At 43.6% G+C, this 22,133-nt stretch overlaps 1 protein-coding gene across 2 annotated transcripts in view; it reads right to left on the bottom strand.

Annotated features, from left to right (window-relative positions):
• ASAP2 (ArfGAP with SH3 domain, ankyrin repeat and PH domain 2) overlaps window positions 1–22,133 on the bottom strand; it is a 460,853-nt gene that overhangs the window by 162,341 nt on the left and 276,379 nt on the right. For both annotated transcript variants that reach the window (XM_082252497.1, XM_082252496.1), the window contains exon 9: window positions 3,861–3,947. In XM_082252497.1, coding sequence (XP_082108623.1) covers window positions 3,861–3,947 — 87 coding nt within the window. The remainder of the gene's footprint in view (window positions 1–3,860; window positions 3,948–22,133) is intronic.

The raw sequence follows: 22,133 nt of genomic DNA on the forward strand, positions 1-22,133 counted from the left end.
TCTGCTGCTCCAGTCTGTAGCTTGTCAATCAGTGCCTGGTCAAACCTAATCCTGCCCACTGCTTTCTGGATTGGCAGTACTGCCTCTGTTGCTGGAACCGTTCCACTGTTAGCTGCAGTTCTTTGGGAGGGGGAGCATATGAGGCCCAAATGCAAAATGATTTGACTCAGTCAGGGAAGGTAAATACTCTTTTTTATTAGTTTAGGCTTGTGTATTACATAATACCTGGATTTGGTACATGTTTGGTCTGTAATGCTGGAGACTTACTCCCTGTACACATGATAAGAATATGGTACAAACAATACCGCTTTCAAAGCGATCATACGATCATCTCATTGTTCGTACGCAGCATTTGTCTAAATTTTCTGAAGGGACAAACACGAAAACCTTTCTTGTACAATAACCAGACCGTATGATCTTTGTTCAAGCAGTACAGTTTTCCTCCGAAAACACAATACACATACCATATTTTTCGCCGTATAAGACGCACTTTTTCTTCCCCAAAACTGGGGGGGAAAAGTTGGTGCGTCTTATACGGCAAATGAACATTTTTCCTGCTGCCTGTGCCGAGTCCTGTGGGGGCGGTGCCGGTGCGTGCGTCAGTCACGCACCGTCACCGCCCGATCTCCTTCCCGCCGGACCGAGAGAGCCGCCGAAAGAGCCGCCGAGAGAGCCGTCAAAGAGCGAAGACAGAAGAGGACGAGAGGAGCAGCGCCGTGGACGGTTCCAGGAATCCTGCCGCCGTCAGAAGAAGAGGACAAGAGGAGCAGCGCAGGCAGCCCAGGAGAGCAGGTAAGTGAGCCGACCTGTGCCATGCCTAAACCACCACCTGTGCCATGCCTAAACCACCACCTGTGCCATGCCTAAACCACCACCTGTGCCATGCCTAAACCACCACCTGTGCCATGCCTAAACCACCACCTGTGCCATGCCTAAAATATCACCTGTGCCATGCCTAAACCACCACCTGTGCCATGCCTAAACCACCACCTGTGCCATGCCTGTACCCTCACCTGTGCCATGCCTGTACCCACACCTGTGCCATGCCTGTACCATGCCTATGCCATGCCTATACCATCACCTGTTGATATAAAATATTTTACTGCAGTATTTGGTTCAGAATCTTTTTTTTCTAGATTTTCCTCCTTTAATATTGGGTGCGTCTTATATGCCGGTGTGTCTTATATGGCGAAAAATACGGTACATTACAGCACTTCCCAATTTTTATTCTATTTTTGTTCTTTAGTAATCTATTCATTTTCGATATGAAGCCTAGCATGCAAAAATAAAAAACAGACGATCATTTGTCCCATAATCTCATTGTGTGTATTAGGCTTTAAATTGTGCTTTAATCCAATCACTATGTCATGAAATGCTGTCAGATGTCTTCTTACAACCAAAGGAATAGAGACATTCTTTAGAAGACAGGGAGGTGCACATTTAGGATAGAGAGGACTACTGGTTCACCAGAGGCATTCAAGGGCCATCTATACAATACAGTAAAACCTTGGATTGCGAGCATAATTCGTTCCAGAAACGTGCTTGTAATCCATAGCACTCGTATATCGTAGCAAATTTCCCCATAAGAAATAATGGAAACTCAGATGGTTCGTTCCACAACCATTTATTCATAAGTCCTTCAGTCTATAATCTATATAAAAAGATTATGCAATGTGACTTCAAGGCAACTTTGAGACAACTTCAGGTGATACCTGGGTAATCTTCCTGTAATGCCAGATCCAAATCACATCAGAATGCGGATCCGACTAACTGGTGTGCTCAAACACACTTCAGCTCAAAAAAAAAAAAAAAGGGAGTTTGAGCGTTTATTTCAGCTTGAAGAAGATTGTGTTTTTGGGTGCTCTTTTGCACAATGTATTGAGCTTCTTTTAGCTCCTTTGAGCATAAGTGTTTTTTGTTTTCACAAACCCTCCTAAGTCTTTGGGCACAAGTCGGACAGAAGTCACATTGAAGTAGTACAGGAAACTTTTCTAAAGTCAGAGCGACTTAGGTAGTGCTAATTAGGACAGCTCTCATTGACTAAAATGGATTTCTCTTCTCTTTTATACTCCGTTGTGACATGACACTACTCGTATTGCAAGACCTCGCTCATTTAGCAAGTCAAAATGTATAAAAACATTTTGCCGGTCTTGTAAAACACTTACAGACCAAGTTACCCGCAATCCAAGGTTTTACTGTGCTGGACAATTATCCCTAAACCAGGGTGGACCTTTGCCATCATTTATCACTCACATTTAAAAAATCTTCACCTGTTCAATATGATTCACATCTACAGTCACGTAACTAAACAATTAAACCTGACCCAGGCTTAATGGCACTATAGTGATTGGATTATGGTAGAAAAACAGGGTGTTTTCCAGATTGTCACACCACTTATGTTACTTCGCAATCAACATCTGCCTTGATAAATTTCATGGCAGCACAGTGATGGGACCAATGTGACTGAGTGACTCATTTGCCTATAAACACTGGGTTTTTTTAATGACATTTAAAAGAGCTTTGGATGAGTGGTGAAACATCTTCAACAATAAAGTGGAAATAAAGCCCGACATTTTTTCTAGTTCAGCCAGTGGGCCAAGCAGAAAAAACAAGCAAACTGATTTTCCTATATATACACAAGCCATTTTATTTTTGGACTCCTCCTCAGAATACAGTGATCAGCCGCTGCAGCAGAATGCCGGCAAAAGTTATTTTTTTTAACATTCTCATTCTACAGAATGTTAAAAAGAAGACGTCTGTCAAGCAGGAACTGACCGAACTTCAATCCATCCATGGCCAGCTTAACACTAACTATTCTTAAAAATGTTCTTCTCCCACTCCCCACCTCCTACCCATCTTGCCTTCCCTGTGTAAAACCCTGTATAGTTATTTTTGAGTTTGCTGCGGTCATGTCATCTTGCAGCTCCAGCTCCCCTGTGTCAGTGAGTCGCAGCTGCAGGGCTGAGGAGGGAGCATTAATGAGTGTTCCAAGACACAGGAGCTGCAGGATCAAATGACCGGCCTGAAAAAAGGGAAGTGTAAAGATTTTTTACATACTGTAGGCAGGAGAGGTAGGAGGAGGGGAAGATTTTTTAATATTAGTGTTAGGCATTAATTCCACTTAAAAGAACGAGTGCAGTGCAGTGCAGTGACACTAACTTCTACTAGAGTCATGGTAATTCTACATAAAAAGCATACATCACACAGTAATCAGTAGTGTATCCAGTTTTAAACCTCCATGATAATTAATAAGATGGTTTGCAAATAATTTTAACAGCTAAGAAGGCTGTCCAGAAGATGACAAGTGCACATTAAAGTGGTTATACCCCTCAGACATGAAATTTGAACAAAGAATATCTCTGTATATTGTGTACTTGTCTCAGCTCAGAGCACTAAGTGTCTTTTCTATAGGTTGCTTTACTCCTCTTCTACCAGTAGAAGTCACTTCTGTCAAGTTTTTCTGACACCAAGAGCAAAAAGATGACAGGAGAGAGCAAAAAGATGACAGGAGAGGGAACTCCAGCAGACCCCAGCCTCAGCTCTGTTCCTGTGTGCAGGGGGTGTGTCCCTTCTCTCCAATCAGCTCTCAGACCTCTCTTCACTGAGCTCTGCAGAGTGTAATTTCAGCTCTCCCCACCCCTGCATTCTGACAGCTCAGACAAGCTTTAGAAATTCTGACTTTGAATGGATGTATAGAAGAGAAGACTGCAGATAAATGGGTATAACGTATGTAGGAGGATTTGTTTAATCTCTGTGTATCACCTGAGACCAGTCACTTCACTGGGTACATGTAAGGGTTTACAACCACTTTAAGGCAGAGAGAGATACAATAAGCCTCCAACAGAGTCTCACAAGCTCACCTCCTTCTGCTCCACCTGCAGTGCAGTTTTTAGGATGTCTCTAAGTTGGCTCAGTTGTTTCCTTTCTTCATCCTGGACTTGTTTGATCTAAAAGAAAAGAAATGGAAATGAACTGAAATCCGTGTGTAATGAGCAATATTTTATTTTTAAGTTTAGACAAAACATAGAAGATATAGTAGGAAGAGAGAGGATAACCAGAGCATAATTGACTATCTGTGTCCAAAAGTAATGACTGCTGTTCAGTCTTTTCCATTAGCTTCATGGAAAAAATGATCCAGCGTAAGACCAGCAGAAGTCACAGATCAACAGGCATTAATAGGGGTTATTAAATGCATCTTCAGCTTAACAGCTAAACTCTCAAATAAAACTTGTACAGGGACTCCACCTCCCAAAACTCCCCTATAAAGTAACAGAAGGTATATTGTACTCTACTCGTCCACACTGATCTACAGCTACTTAGCATAAGAGCAATAACAACTAACAGATTCTGTCTACTATTTGGAATAGCAGGGATTAGCACCATATGTCTAGTGAGGACTATCCTGAGCCTCTTCCTTCGATAAAACTCCACTCAAGTACCCTGCTCTTCCTCCGCAAAACAAGCACCCTGACTTAGGCCAGGTTCACATTTATGCGGTTGCGACGGATTCGGTTTTCTAGTGCATTTTGAGGTGCGTTTTTGTATATAGTTTTCATGCGTTTTGCTTTTTTTCCCCCTCCTTAAACTGAGGATTAGTCAGTTGTTAAAAAGCGGGTGGCCGCCACGATGAGACAACAACCAATGAGACATCAGCTGTCAGGGGGGGTTACCCCCGACAGCTGAATGTAGAAAAATACAACTGCCGGCAAAAAAAAAAAAAAAAGGCAAGGAGCCCCCTCCCCAAACCATGCCAGGCCCTTGGGGAGGGGAATCCAATGTGACAATTAAAAAAAAGAAAAAAAAAAAAAAATAAAGAAAAAAAAAAAAAAAAAAAGAATATGGCGTGGGGTCACTTTCAAAATCCATACTAATCACTTATAGGGCATGCAGCTCGGCAGGCAAGGAAGGGGGGGAGGGGAACGAGCGAATGGGGACAAGGGCCTCTTCCCCACAACCCTGGCAGGTGGTTGTGGGGGTCTGTGGGCAGGGGGCTTATCAGAAACTGGAATCCCCCTTTAACTTGCATTTTTGGTGCAGGTCCATTGAAGTCTATTACAGGCAAAATGCAATCTGCTTGCGGTAAAAAAGTCCCTGACTCTTTCGAAAAACAAAGCAGCTGAAAAATTCATAGATGTGAACATGTCCCATAGTAAACCACATTACCTTCACAAATCACATAATTAGCAAATAGAGTCCACCTTTGTGTAGTTTCATTTCAGTGTAAATACAGCTGTTCTGTGAAGCCCTCAGGGTTTGTTAGAGGACCTTAGTGAAAAACAGCATTGCGAAAGCCAAGAAATATACCACACAGGTCAGGGATAAAGTTGTGTAGAAGTTTAAAGCAGGGTTAGGCTATAAAAAATATCCCAAGCTTTGAACATCTCATGGAGCACTGTTCAATTCTTTCCTTCCGAAAATGGAAAGGGTATGGCACAACTGCAAACCTACCAAGACATGGCTGTCTGCCTAAACATTAGTATGCATTTAAAAATGTAATAAAAAGGGAGCTATGGGTTAAAAATTTGAGTAACTGTAATTTTAATAGGTGCAATGACAGAATTGATAACATCGGTCTACAATATGCCCATTGTTCAACTAAAACTTATGTATAAGCATATTATAAAAGGGCTTTATGACATACGGCAACAAAAAGGGGAAACATATTCTAGTACTGCTTCTATAGGGAGGTAGTTGCAGAAAATCGAATAGCTGACAACCCTGGCTTCAGCCCAATTCTAGCCATAATCGTGGCAGCCTCCAGCTGTCCCAAAGAGTATACAATAGCTTACCCATAGGAATGAATGGGGACGCAGCTTGAATGCACAAGTATGAAGAGCAGTCAGCCAACTTGCCAGAGAAAAGATTGCTGAATCTGGGAGGAAGGAAAGCATTATCCCAGCTAGGCTGCACTCAGGGAGGTGCGGACCTGTATTAAAGGACAACTTAACGGATGCATTAAAGCTGTGATTGTTATGTCTAGGCCATGGTTGCTATGGTGCTTTGTTGGCAGACTGTGGGTATAAAATTATTAATGTCACGATGAAGGTCTAGACTATTATATGTAAAATTCTGATGATTATATTTTGTATATAATAGCAATATAATAGCATATAATTGCCTTTTACACAGTTGCAATGGTACCCAATACGCAGACTGTGGGTAAAAAAATTATTAAAGCCACGATAAAGCTCTGATTATTAGGACTCGTTTACACATGAGTTTGGGGGCAGTAAACCACCTCAGTTGAGCTGTGCCTTTACTGCTCACCAACTGATACCCCCTTTGGCTGCAGAGGGGTAGTACAAATAGTGCCCGCTAAATGACACCCATTCAATGCACACGACTGCAGCATGCTAGTGCAGCAATCAAGGGGTTAAAGCAAGTTGTGAGGAGGCAAAACACATCTCATTCAATGCGCTCAGTTGCAGCACATTTGTGCGGTAATTATGGAATTTAACAGGCAGGGAAAAGACATCACATCACCTCAAACAGCCCTAAAAAGCTTTCCAAAACATAATCAATTTTAGAGGAGCGGGGGTTTAGATGCAGGTCTAAACCTTTAGGGCTGATTCACACTTGCTCTGCGTTTGGATTGCGCTTCAGAGAGCTTTTGACAGACAGCGAGGAGGATTTGTATTGCCTCCTCACTGTCTGCGCCAACTCCCTGCATTGCGGCCCAAAGCAGGGGGAAGATTTCTGCCGCAGCACATGTACACCCCTGACCTCGGTCTCTACAGCTAAAGAGGGTAGTGGTTGACGAGTCAGGTAAAAGTCCGGTCTGGTGGTTGGGAGCTGCTGGTTTCAAATGATTGCTTCTGGACCGGAAGGTTTTCCCCCTCAATGAGGCAATTTTTTGTGATTCGGCACTGCGTTAATTTAACTGACAATTGCGTGGTCGTGCAACAATGTACCTAAATAAAAGTGATGTCCTTTTTTTCTCACAAATAAAGATTTCTTTTGGTGGTATTTGATCATGTCTGCGATTGTCATTTTTTGCGCTATAAACAATAAAACCGACAATTCTAAAAAAAAAAAAAAAAAAAAAAAAAAAAAACCTATATTTTTCACTTCCTGCTATATAACATTCCCAATAAAAAAAAAAAAAAATAAAAAAATCAGATTTTTTCATAATTTTAGGCCAATTTGTATTCTGCTACATATTTTTGGTAAAAAAAAATCCCAATAAGCGTATAATGATTAGTTTGCTCAAAAGTTATCCCGTCTACAAACTAGGGGAAAGATTTATGTAATTTTTATTTACTTATTTTTTCACTTGTAATGGCGGCGATCAGCGATTTTTAGCGAGACTGTGACATTGCGGCAGACAGATCGGACACCTAACTAACATTGACACGCTAAAAATATACACTGTTACTGTACTAATGACACTGGCAGGGAAGGGGCGATCAAAGGGTTAAATGTGTCCCTAGGGGGTGCTTTCTAACTGTGTGAGGGATGAACTTATGGAATGAACACAGAGACCTGTGTTCCTAAATAGGAGGAACACATGAGTCCTGTGTTGATTGCTGACAGAACAGCGGTTTGCCGTGTTTAGACCGCCATTCAGCGATCGCGAGTGCCGTAGCGCCAATCGTGGCCACAAGCCCCCCCTTTAGCGACTGGGTGCATGCACGCCACCACGAGCGCTCCTGCGAAGCGACGTACGGGTACGTCGTTTTCGCTGGAACCTGCCGACCTGCCGCAGCATATGTACCGCGGCTGGTCGGCAAGTGGTTAAAGTGGTTCTAAAAACTAGACATTTTTTAACTTAATGCAGGGAATGCATTAGTGTTTGTATTGCCCCCACCCATCCCCCCGAATACATACCTGAATCCCATCTCGATCCAGCGCTGTGCCCGTCTACACAGTGTCCTCTCTCTCTCTCTCTGCTCTCAGAGGCAGCAGAGGGAGCCATTGGCTCCTGCTGCTGTCAAAGAAATCCTGTGAGCAGAGAGAGGGCGGAGCTGAGTAATGCTGTGTGTTTCAACAGACACACAAAGCATGACTCGGGATCGAGCCCGCAGGTGCCCCTCCACATAGGAAACCGCTTTCTATGGGGGTGCATCAAGAAGAAAAGGAGCCAAGAGTGCTGGCGAGGGACCCCCATAGGAGGTTCTGGATTACTCTTTCCAAGACCATTGCACAGAGCAGGTAAGTATACCATGTTTGTTTTAGAAATAAAAAGATATTAAAGCCTTTACAACTACTTTAAAAGATATGTTGTTTTATGTAGAAGAAAGAAATGTTAAAACCCTTCTCATGTTTTTATTGCAGTTTGTGTCCGCTAGTGGGGAGTCACATTTTATATTATCCTGGTCCAGTAGGAAAAGTGATGAAAACTCCAGAATTTTAGAGCGGTCTCAGAACAGGCAATATAAGGGAAATCTTCCAATGGATGATTTGAAATTAAATGGTAATGGTGTCATCCTTCTAGGAAGGAGAATTATCTACCTTTGGAGCAGGCATGTCCAACCTGCGGCCCGAGGGCCACATGCGGCCCGGAACCTCAGGCAATGCGGCCCACTGCCCCCCCAACAATTTTTGCTGGGGAAGAAGGAAGTCAGGTCGGGGGCACGGCCACAGCAGCTTCCAACCAACGGTAGGCAGAGGCTGCCTCAGAGGGGGGAGCATGTGCAGTGTTTCTGACTCCTACCACCATGACCACTTGAAATCACTGAGGTGGTCATGGTGGTTAGAGTGTTCCTTTATTATCATTTAGAAGAAGTAAACCTCTAGTAGTTGTGTTAAATTAGTGCGGGGGTCGCAGTGGCGTGGGAAGGGCGCGGCGGCATTTTTTTACTTATATACCTTAACTATAGTATATATTTTATATGCGGCCCGAGAAAATTTCTCTACACTCAATGTGGCCCAGAGAAGCCAAAAGGTTGGACACCCATGCTTTAGAGAGATTTCCCTCTTGCTTCTTGTATCTTTGGGATGGGGAAAGGAAAACAAAACCTGACAGGGGTCTTACCCATTCCCTACTTAATCTAAAAGTGTTTAAACAATGGCTGAACAATCACCTTATAATACAGCATTGTATTACATTGTACTACGTTCAGAAGGTCAGAATCGGCTGTTGAAAGTTGTGCACACACATCAGAAAATCGTATGAACGTTCCCTGGACAAAAATGTTTGCCCGATTGTCTTATAGTGTGTACAAGCCTTAACTCCACTTTCTTGCTGAGCTACAATCTTCAGCCTTCCACACTTCTGGGTGGGTTGGATGTCTGCAATCTCTTACTGCTCCTCTCCCCTCCAGCCACTACATCACTTACATGTCCCTGCAAGCCTAAAGGGAGATTCAAGTCACATAGAAACAGGGAAGAGAAGAGGACACGCTACGACTCGAGTGAGTATTATATAGCCTGCCTTTCACATGGGCCTTGTCCAGTCCAATCTACAGGGGATCCGTGAGCAGATGCCCTGCTGAATTGGAGCAGCACGACCTGTAGCACCTTCGTGACATCTGTGTTTCATTTTTTTTTTTTTTTGGAGCATTTCTTTACTGGAGCTTTGAAGATTCAACCTATGTCTGACACAGACCTTTTCAATTTTTTTTGGGAGCTGAGCAGAGTTAGCTGCTCATAGACTAACATGAAGCTTCCAATCAGCTACGCCAGAAAAACCAACAGGCGGACCCAACCAGACCGCCCATGTGAAAGGGGTCTGAATGTATTCTACAATGTTCAATATTTGTTTAAAGTTTAATTAATGCAATAATCGTGACTCCAATATTGATGCGTGATCAGATCTTTTGCCTAAAGTGAAAATAATTTCATATAGCCTTATCTTGTATCAATAGAGGCAGTCATTGATTTTCCCCACTTAGTCATTGTGTTCTTACAGTGGGAATCCTCCACAGCCACTGGTCGATAAAAGTATTCCAACATTCCCATTCAACAGGGATGGCCATACATGCATCGAATTTTGATCCATACAGTATATGGCCAGGTTTACTTTTCTGTCCAGTATAAAAAGGCATTTTACACAGCTCTGAAAATTGACTCTTTAACCACTTAAGCCCCGGAAGATTTTACCCCCTTCCTGACCAGGGTTTTTTTTGCGATTTTTTTTTACTGCGTGATTTTAACGGACAATTGCGCGGCCGTGCGACGCTGTACCTAAACTAATTTCACGTCCTTTTTTTCCCACAAACAGAGCTTTCTTTTGGTGGTATTTGATCACCTGTGCGATTTTTTGATCATGCGCTATAAATGGCGGCGATCTGCGTTTTTTTTGCGGTACTGCGACATTGCGGCGGACAGATCGGACCCTTGACTGACATTTTTGACACTTTTGGGGGTACCAGTGACATTACTGCAGTAATCAGTGCTATATATATGCACTGTTACTGTAAAAATGACACTGGCAGGGAAGGGGTTAACTGTATTGGACAGGGAGGGGTTAAGTGTGTCCTAGGGGCGTGATTCTAACTGTAGTGGGACAATGCTATTGGTGTAAAAACAAAAGATCAACGGTTCTACATAGTAGAACCGTCTGATCTGCATTTTTACACAGGGGAGAATGACAGGCAGCTTGTTTACATAAGCCGCTCTGTCTTTCTCCCACTGTACCGGCGATCGTAGTGTGACCGGCGGACATCGGGTCCGCCGGTCACACGCCCGCACTCCTCCCTGAACGAGCCTCAGCGGGCGCACGCTCGCCCGCTATTGGCTCTAATAGCAGTGACAGGTGAGTGACGTAGATCTACGTCACTCTGCCTGGCCGGGGCTGACTGCCGCAGTAAATATACTGTGCGCAGTCGGCAACCGGTTAAAGCGGAGTTCCGGCCACAGAATCATTTTTTTTATATACATACTTCCCAAACAGTGATCCACCGCCCTTCATACATCCGCTAATCCGGTTTTAGACAGTTTTATAATTGATTGGCAATCATAAAATCTTACGTTATAAAAAGTTTTCTGAGCGCCGCCATCTTTGTCCTGGTCACCCGAAACCGCAGTATGCAAATGTATGCCCTGCTTCCTGGTTCTAGCTCATTGTGCAAGCTGTGAGAGGAGCCCGGCCGCCTACATCACTGCCCATTGCTTCCTGGGAGTGATGAGTAAGAGCTCCCGGGACGCATTGTAGGACAGGAAATGACAGCACGGGCCGCGGCCACAGAGGGAGGAAGTGGAAGGAAAGGTGAGTATATTTTCTTCTGAAACAAGGTAAGTAAAAAAAAAATAAAAATTCGGGAATATCCAGTTCTTTTTCAGGAGAGAATAAGGAAGCGGATGGCACAAAATCTAATGTAACGATTTTGCGGCCGGAACTCCGCTTTAACATACCAGAGAAAGCTGATAATATTCAAATAATAAAGAAAACCACCGGAGAATATGCATTTGGCAATTGTTTTTGCCTGTGGGCTGAACAAAAACAGACTAACTGATTTCTCTATCCACGCAAATAAGCTGGATTAAAGAATTGGATTTAAGTGGATGCTGTGATTTAGGAAGACAGAGATTTCCGAGTTATATTAGGAGCCACTGATTGATTTAAAGACAATTGTATCCACCCAAAACGAAAATCAATTTACTTAAGCCTAGTACACACGGGCCGAATGTCGGGTGACATCGGCCGGTATAAAAAATAATGGCCAACATTTGGCCCGTGTGTAGTGTATGGCAGCCGATGCCTGAAAGCACTGACCGGAGGGTTCTGGCGGGGGGGGGGGGGGGGGCTGCCCCCTTGTCAGAACACAACAGCTCAGGGGGGGAGATCGCTTTACTAAAATTGGACTGTTAGTACAGTGGCTCTGACTGGAGCTGAACGGAAAAAAAATCTCATGGTGTGTACTAGGCTTTAGACTTGAACTTCATACTGGTTCAGAAGACTATATAAACTTCCAACACAAAGAACAATCTAGAAAATGAAACCTTAACCTTTAAACATATGTTTAACAGTTCATTACTTAATGAAACAACTGCTGAGAGGTTGCCATGATAGACTTGAGAACATAGGGCTCCTTAGCCACCAGTAAAAAAAAAAAAAAAAAAACAGGTGTAAATCATAGAAAGCTTTGTTGTGTCAACATTGAGATGTCCCTTGAATAAATAATGATTTAACTGCAGAAACCAAAGAAAATTACTAAGAAAAGTCAATGAATTGGCGACATCAGCAAGTACACGGGGTTTTCACAGCTGCTTAGAGATGACTTCATTGCTTTTTCTATAAACACACAGTGTAAGCACTACGCATGTCTGATCATGTGTGATAAGGTGCTGACAACCGATATTCAAGGTTTTCCCCATCAAACACTTTAGGCTTTCAAACCTCTAAATATAACGAATTTGGTTTATTTTGAAAGATTCGGTATTTGCTTACAAGTCAAAATACAGTGTATAGGAAAAGTGGTGGTGAAAAACAGCACTGATGGGTTTTACCGACCGATGTCCCAAAGAATACCTCATTGTTTTTGGTATGTGGCACCCTGGGACACTCACTGCTCCTTCCCATGATTTACACTGGGTGCCTAAGTGGCAGTGTGCCACATCTCACCACTGCCATGTGCTGCTGTGGAGGAGAGTGTGCACCCTGTAAAAAGTTTAGGCATTTAGAAAATCTAAATTTGCCTAGGTATGTTGGCTTTTGGGCTCTGGAGACTGACTCTCTACTATTCAGGCTATTTACCGTTTTACATGCAGGAGTCTCATCTATCAAAAATACATAAGAAACAAAACAACAAATACTGGGATTATGGCATTCGATTATTCTCCAATGCCTCTCTGGGAATCCTTGAGGCCTCACTTTAATCTGGTGAGCTATACAGATTACATGGCATCTGGCTTTCCATTTTTTCCTGGAAAATCCTCTCTGTGACAAATATCTGTGCCATTTACGTATGTATTTTCCTATGTCACTTGCTATTTAATACCAAATAGTTGGAACCTATTTTTGGAAAACGTTAAATAAGAAGTATTGGACTATAAATTGGTTATAAAAAGAATATATTTTAGGAAAACATCAATAATAAATAAAATAAATAAAAAAAAGTCAAATCCCTAGCACAGCCCTCTGCCTCCTTGAACATCATGGGCTTCTCTTCTTTTGGGAGTGCCTAATTACTGACTATGCTGGTATGCTGGTCCAACTCCTCCATCCCTTCCTGCCATTCAACACCTTTTATGTACCAGCTGGGGGAAGAGTGATAGGAAATACTATAGAGTGTCAGCTCAGATTCTGCTGGAGCTGCCGATTATAGTCCTGGGGCTATTGAATGTGTACACAAGGGTACCCAATAATGTATCTTTTCCGGGCTTGTTCCTTTGCACCAGGTTGCATTTTCTAATCTATACTAGATAAAGAACATAACCTGACTGTGCCTGGTGGCTTTGGGCAGCACAGACCTTTCATTTCCTCCAGTCTGCAAAAAACACTGATATCCGTTTATTTTCAGATTTATTTTCTCTTATCCAATATTTGTGTTTGGGACTAAACGCAATACAGATGTATACTTTAACCGGTTGCCGACCGCCGCACGACTATATACTGCGGCGGTCAGCCCCGGCCAGGCAGAGTGACGTAGCGGTACGTCACTAGCCTTCGCCGCTCTGGCGCGCGCGCGCGCGCACCCGCGGTCCCGCCGATGACTCGATTGGGTTCAGAACCGATCAGTCATCAGGTCCAGGCCAATCATTTTTGGTCTGGACCTGTTGATCGGTCCTGCCCAATCAGATCTCCCTCTAAGCCTGTGAAATGTAAACACAGGCTTAGAGGAGATGTGCCCTCCCCTCCCAACGGTCTTTTTGGATCCAGCGTGAGAGGAGAGCACATCTAATTGTAAGTACAGCACCAAGCACGTACATACACAGTTAGATAGGCACATTTCACCCCCGATCGCCCCCCCAATTAACCCCTACAGCACCTGACACAACACACACTATATACAGCATATAGCATATACCTATATACCTGTATAAGTGTGATTTGTGAACAGGTGTAGCCCTTGCGACCCCCCCTTTTCCACTCAAATTACCCCCCACCCCCCCCTAATAAAGATTTAACCCACTGATCCCCCCTGAACCCCCCCTGATCACCGCCGTTAACCCCTACACCCTCTGTCACATCAGCACTAATACAAACGCAATATACGGTGTTATTGTATTTTTGTATTAGTGTCATTGTGATCAGAATTAGCGCAGGCGACTAAGTTTCTGTCCCAAGAAGGTTTAGGGTCCCCGCCACCCGCCCAATAAAGATTTAAGCCCCTGACCCCCCCCTGATCACCCCTACACCCCCTGCCATAACACACACCGTATACAGTATATAGCATTTTGCTATATACCCGTATAAGTGTGATTTGTGGTCAGGTCTAGCGCTTGCGACCCCCCTTTTTCCACTTGAATTACCCGCCACCCCCCCCTAATAAAGATTTAAGCCCCTGATCCCACCTGATCCCCCCCTGATCACCGCTAGTTAACCCCTACACCCTCTGTCACATCAGCACTAATACAAACGTAATATACTGTGTTTTTGTATTTTTGTATTAGTGTCATTGTGATCAGAATTAGCGCAGGCGACTAAGTTTGTGTCCCAAGCAGGTTTAGGGTCCCCCCCACCCGCCCAATAAAGATTTAATCCCCTGATCCCCTCCTGATCACCCCTACACCCCCTGCCACAACGCACACTGTATACAGTATATAGCATTTTCTATATACCCGTATAAGTGTGACTTGTGACCAGGTTTAGCGCTTGCCACCGTTCCTTTTATCCTTAGGATACCCGCCAGCCCCTTCCAATAAAGATTTAAACCCCTGATCCCCCCCTGATCACATCCCGTTAACCCCTACACCCTCTGTCACATTAGCACTAATACACACATAATATACTGTTTTTACTGTATTTTTGTATTGGTGTCATTGTGACTTGAGGTTGCTCTAGCTAGCTAGTTTCTTTCCCAAAGGAGGTTTAGGGTCCCCGCCACCCCCCCCCAGATCCCCGGCGCATAGTTTAGAAGTAACCCCTTGATCACCACACACGCACGCACGCACCTACACTTCCATTTCTAGTATAGTGTTTGAACAGATCAATATCTGATCTGATCAGAGCTATACTAGCGCCCCCATAGTTTAGGGTTCCCAAAACGCGGTGTTTGCACGATCAGCACTGATTCCGGCCAGCACCTGCGTTTAACCCTTTCACCCAGGTAAGTGTAGTAATCAATAGATTACTGTCACTTACAAAAAACACAAGACACAAAACCGCTGTGTTAGCAGAGTCAGGCCTGATCCCTGCTAGCATTAGCAGTTTTTTTGGTAGCGCTTGAAATAGTCTTCGACAACCAGGTGCTTTTATTACCTGTGAGTCGCATCACTGTACGGGTAAATTTAGTTACCAAAATGTCTAAACGTTCGTACAGTGATGAAGCTATTTACAGTATAATGTCCATGTCAGGTGAGAGCGATGGGGAAGCCTCACCGGCAGAATCAGGGTCATTATACGAACCAGATGACGGCAGCGGCTCCCTGACAGACAGCTCCGACGACAGATGGGTCCCTGTTAGACCCAGGCGTACCCGACCCCATTCTGGTGTTGTTGAAATGCAGGAATCGCAGGGTGCTCGTATGGAGCAGAGTGTGGGTACTAGTGCCGCTCATCCTTCTGGCGACCTGGCAAGCGCCAGCGGCCTAGTACAACCTGGACCTAGTACAACCAGCACTGCAGTAAGACCTGGTGACGTGGCGAGTCCCCTAAGTGCAGTTGAAGCTGGTGCGGTGGCTAGCACAAGTAGTGGCCCGCAGCCACCGCGTATTCGAAGACAGGCCCGTAGAGCCCATAGTGCCCTCCCTGATGCGCTGGCATATCCCAATTGGCAACCCACTGATTCTACAGCGCCAGTACTTCCCCCATTCACCGCCCAACCTGGAATCCACGTGGAGACAGCTGGTTTTACGCCCCTGAACTTTTTTGAGCTGTTCTTCACGGAAGATCTTTTCAGATCTATTGTGGATCAATCAAATTTATATGCTCAACAATTTATCGCCGCCAACCCAAATTCGCACCTTGCCAGACGATTCGGCTGGAATCCTATAACGGTTTCCGAATTTAAGATCTTTCTGGGCCTTTCCCTCCACATGGGCATAACTAAACAAAGTGAATTGCGGCTATATTGGTCCACTAGCCCAGCTCACCATATGCGCATGTACTCTGCCTCCATGTCCAGGGGGAGATACGAGCAAATTCTGCGATTTATGCATTTCAGCGACAATGAAATCTGTCGTCCTCGGGGAGACCCTGCATACGATCGGCTCCACAAAATTCGGCCCCTCATAGACCACTTCAATCAGCGGTTTGCAGCCTTGTTTACCCCCGAACAAGTTGTCTGCATTGACGAGTCCCTGATTAAATTTACTGGCCGTCTTGCTATCAAACAGTACCTCCCCAGCAAGCGTGCCAGATACGGGGTCAAGTTGTATAAGCTCTGTGACAGGGCCACAGGCTATACAGTTAATTTCCGTGTCTATGAGGGAAAAGATAGCACTGTGGAGCCCCCGAACTGCCCAGACTACATAGGGAGCAGCGGTAAGATTGTTTGGGACTTGGTGTCACCCTTATCCGGAAAGGGGTACCATTTGTACGTGGACAATTTTTACACAAGCGTGCCACTATTTAGTCACCTGCTTGATTTACAAATTGGCGCATGTGGCACCGTGCGACCTAATCGCCGGGGCTTCCCCCAACGGCTTGTTAATTCCCGTCTTAGTCGGGGGGCGAGAGCCTGCTTGAAAACGGACAAATTACTTGCGGTGAAGTGGAAGGATACACGGGATGTTTATGTTCTGTCCTCCCTTCACGCAGACACGACAGTCCAAATCCCTACGGCAACTGGCGTTATGGAGAAACCCCTCTGTGTCCACGAATATAACCTTAACATGGGAGGGGTGGACCTTAACGACCAGCTTTTGGCGCCGTATTTAGTTGCCCGTAAAGCCAGACGCTGGTACAAAAAAGTGTCTGTTTACCTTTTCCAATTGGCTATGCTGAACGCCTTTGTCCTATACAAGGCGTCAGGACGAACTGGACCCTTCCGGGAATTCCAGGAAGCGGTCATCCTTGCCTACCTGTACCCAGGAGGCATGCCTGCCCAACTTCCCCTTCCAGATGCAGTGAGCCGGCTGCATGAGAGGCATTTTCCTTATGCCCTCCCGAGTACCCCTACCCAAATACGACCCCAAAGACGATGTCGTGTCTGTAGCAAGCGCGGATTTAGGCGTGACACCCGTTATTATTGTCCCAAATGTCCTGACCATCCTGGTCTCTGCATCGGGGAATGTTTTGAGCGCTACCATACACTAGTGGAGTATTAGTGTAGGGTACAGCACGACACAGTGTAGGGCACATAAACACAGGGTCTCGAAGGATGTTGGATGTCCATCGACATTTTGAGAGACCCAAGCTGGAAGAGAAGATCGCAGAAGATCGCACTCCCTCCCAAATCAAGAAATAAAGGAACAGTTAGAAAGTAAAATAAAAGGATCCAAAAACTGTTGTGGTGTCAGTAATTTTATATGTCCTTCTACTCCTTCCTACTATACTTTTTTCAATGTCCTTTGTTTGTTTTTTCATTCTTTTGTGACCTGTTTCTCTTGCAGGTAATTGTCGGCTACCACGCATTGATTTTATATATTCTGACACAAACAGCGTTTGCGCTCAGCATATATGGATACCTTTGCTGATAGCAGCTGTGGTGATTTTCTGATTTCAGCACTGCAGTTAAAATCTTATTTTGGTATACGTGGATAGCGCCGTGTATACCCATCATTAAATTCAGTGGGTGGTTGTTTGGGCGGTTAATGATGAGAATCCAAAAACTTTTGTTGTGTCAGTCATTTTATATGTCCTACTCTTCCTAATGTACTTTTTTTTAATGTACTTTGTTTGTTTTTTCATTCTTTTGTGACCTGTTTCTCTTGCAGGTAATTGTCGGCTACCACGCATTGATTTTATATATTCTGACACAAACAGCGTTTGCGCTCAGCATATATGGATACCTTTGCTGATAGCAGCTGTGGTGATTTTCTGATTTCAGCACTGCAGTTAAAATCTTATTTTGGTATACGTGGATAGCGCCGTGTATACCCATCATTAAATTCAGTGGGTGGTTGTTTGGGCGGTTAATGATGAGAATCCAAAAACTTTTGTTGTGTCAGTCATTTTATATGTCCTACTCTTCCTAATGTACTTTTTTTAATGTACTTTGTTTGTTTTTTCATTCTTTTGTGACCTGTTTCTCTTGCAGGTCCCTCGTCGGCTACCACGCATTGATTTTATATATTCTGACACAAACAGTGTTTGCGCTCAGCATATATGGATACCTTTGCTGATAGCAGCTGTGGTGATTTTCTGATTTCAGCACTGCAGTTAAAATCCTATTTTGGTATACGTGGATAGTGTCGTGTATACCCATCATTAAATTCAGTGGGTGGTTGTTTGGGCGGTTAATGATGAGTAATACTACGCATTATTCCTGTGCTGATTTCTGATAGGTTCTCTTTTTTTCCGTTCAGCCCACAGGCTGCATGAAAAAAAAAAAACCTATATGCCAAACAAGGACCAGCAATGTACTGGTACGTTGCTGGACTTTGAGTGGTTGTACCAGGATGATGCCTGCAGATTTAGGCATCATCTTGGTATCGTTTTTTACAGCCAGCGGTCGGCTAACATGTAAAAGCAATCCTAGCAGGTAATTGGCCGCTAGACTGCTTTTACATGCAGTGGGAGGGGTCTCCCCCCCCCCCACCGCCGCCTTCCGAAGCCTTCCGTGGTTTTTCTCGGGCTCTCCTGTCCCACCGGTTAACCCGAGAGTGCAGCCGGTGGTTCAGTTATCTAACCATAGAGCTAATTGAAGATTAGAATGGCTCCAATCATCTCTATGGCCTAAGATGCCGGAGGCTACGAGCATTTCATGACTTCTTTTTCGCCAGAAATAAACAGGGCCATTGGGAAATTGGGAAAGTATTTTATCACACCAATTTTGGCGTGGTCAGATACATTAAGGTCAGAGGAGAGATCTAGAGTATAAAAGACCCCAATTTTTTTAAAAAAGAGTACCTGTCACTACCGATTGCTATCATAGGGGATATCTAAATTCACTGTGATAACAATAAAAATGATTTAAAAAAAAAAAATTAAAGGAAAGGTGTCAAAATAACATAAAAAAGCAAAAAAAAAAAAAAAAAAAAAAAAAAAAAAAATTGAGCCCCCCCCCTTTCCCCCCGTGCTTGCACGCAATGGCACACGCAAGCGTTGGTCTAGTGTCATATGTAAACCGCAATTTCAGCATGCATGTGAGGTATCGCCGCGATCGCCAGATCGAGTGCAGTAATTTTTGCAGTAGACCTCCTCTGTAAGTCTAAAGTGGTAACCTGTAGAGACTTTTAAAGTTTTTAAAAATGTACGTACGTTGTTGCCGCTGCGCAGGCGTGCGCAATTTTTAAAGCATGTCATGTCAGGTGTCTATGAACTCGGCATAAGATCATCTTTTAAATTTTACCAAAAAAATTGGAATTATATAGTGTATTTGTGAAATAAATTAAAAAAAAATGTATTTTTTTCGCAAAAATTGCGTTTGGAAAATCTGTGCGCAAATACCGTGTGACAAAAAAATTTGCAACATCCCCCATTTTATTCTATAGGGCCTCTGCTTTAAAGAAATATATAATGTTTGGGGGTTCAAAGTAATTTTCTAGTAAAAAAAAAATATTTTTTCATGTAAACAAAAAGGCACAGAAAAGGCTTGGTTTTCAAGTGGTTAGAAGAGTGGGTGATGTGTGGATAAGATTGAGCATAAAATGCCGGGACAGTTCAAACACCCCCCAAATGACCCCTTTTTGAAAAGTAGACACCCAAAGCTATTTGCTGAGAGGCATGGTGAGTCCATGGAATATTTTATATTTTGCTACAAGTGTCGGGAAAATTATTATTTCTTTTTTTTTTGTTGTTTTTTTACAGAAAGTTGTCACTAAATGATATATTGCTCACACATGCCATGTGTATATGTGAAATGACACCCCAAAATACATTCTGCTGCTTCTCCTGAGTACAGGGATACCCCATGTGTGAGACTTTTTGGCAGCGTAGCTGTGTACGCGCCCCCGAAAACCAATCCACATCTTCAGGTTTTCTAATGGCGTAAATTGCTGATTTTACCCCTGACTACCTGTCACAGTTTCAGAGGCCCTGAAATTTCAAGATAGCACAAAACCCCCCCAAATGACCCCATTTTGCAAAGTAGACACTCCAAGCTATTGGCTGAGAAGCATGGTGAGTCCATGGAATAGTTTATATTTTGCCACAAGTTTCGGGAAAATAATTTTTTTTTTTTTTTTAACACAAAGTTGTCAGTAAATGATATAATGCTCACGCATGCCATGGGTATATGTGAAATGACACCCCAAAATACATTCTGCTGCTTCTCCTGAGTACAGGGATACCCCATGTGTGAGACTTTTTTGCAGTCTAGCCGAGTACAGGACCCCGAAAACCAACCTCCACTTTCAGGCTTTCCAAGGGCGTAAATTGTTGATTTCACTCCTGACTACCTATCACAGTTTCGGAGGCCCTAAAATTCCAAGATAGCACAAAACCCCCCCAAATGACCCAATTTTGCAAAGTAGACACTCCAATCTATTTGCTGAGAGGCATGGTGAGTATTTTGCAGCTCTCATTTTTTTTGGAAAATGAAGAAAAAACAGGAAAATGCATTTTTTTTCCTCTTTTTTCAATTTCCAAAACTTTGTGACAAAAAGTGAGATCTGCAAAACACTCAACATGCCTCTCTGCAAATAGCTCAGGGTGTCTACTTTCCAAAATGGGGTCATTTGGGGGGGTTTTGTGCTATCTTGGAATTTTAGGGCCTCCGAAACTGTGATAGGTAGTCAGGAGTGAAATCAACAATTTACGCCCTTGGAAAGCCTGAAAGTGGAGGTTGGTTTTCGGGGTCCTGTACTCGGCTAGACTGCAAAAAAGTCTCACACATGGGGTATCCCTGTACTCAGGAGAAGCAGCAGAATGTATTTTGGGGTGTCATTTCACATATACCCATGGCATGTGTGAGCAATATATCATTTACTGACAGCTTTGTGTAAAAAAAAAAAAAAAATATATATATATATATATTTCCCGGAACTTGTGGCAAAATATAAAATATTCCATGGACTCACCATGCCTCTCAGCAAACAGCTTGGGGTGTCTACTTTCCAAAATGGGGTCATTTGGGGGGGTTTTGTGCTATCTTGGAATTTTAGGGCCTCCGAAACTGTGATAGGTAGTCAGGAGTGAAATCAACAATTTACGCCTTTGGAAAGCCTGAAAGTGGAGGTTGGTTTTCGGGGTCCTGTACTCGGCTAGACTGCAAAAAAGTCTCACACATGGGGTATCCCTGTACTCAGGAGAAGCAGCAGAATGTATTTTGGGGTGTCATTTCACATATACCCATGGCATGTGTGAGCAATATATCATTTACTGACAGCTTTGTGTAAAAAAAAAAAAAATATATATATATATATATATTTCCCGGAACTTGTGGCAAAATATAAAATATTCCATGGACTCACCATGCCTCTCAGCAAACAGCTTGGGGTGTCTACTTTCCAAAATGGGGTCATTTGGGGGGGTTTTGTGCTATCTTGGAATTTTAGGGCCTCCGAAACTGTGATAGGTAGTCAGGAGTGAAATCAACAATTTACGCCTTTGGAAAGCCTGAAAGTGGAGGTTGGTTTTCGGGGTCCTGTACTCGGCTAGACTGCAAAAAAGTCTCACACATGGGGTATCCCTGTACTCAGGAGAAGCAGCAGAATGTATTTTGGGGTGTCATTTCACATATACCCATGGCATGTGTGAGCAATATATCATTTACTGACAGCTTTGTGTAAAAAAAAAAAAAAAATATATATATATATATATATTTCCCGGAACTTGTGGCAAAATATAAAATATTCCATGGACTCACCATGCCTCTCAGCAAATAGCTTGGGGTGTCTACTTTCCAAAATGGGGTCATTTGGGGGGGTTTTGTGCTATCTTGGAATTTTAGGGCCTCCGAAACTGCGACAGGTAGTGCAGAGGTGACATGAACAATTTACGCCATTAGAAAACCTGAGAGTGTTGATTGGTTTTCGCGGTCCTG

Source organism: Pelophylax lessonae, assembly GCF_965119305.1.
Source record: "Pelophylax lessonae genome assembly, chromosome: 3".
NCBI classification, from domain to species: domain Eukaryota; kingdom Metazoa; phylum Chordata; class Amphibia; order Anura; family Ranidae; genus Pelophylax; species Pelophylax lessonae.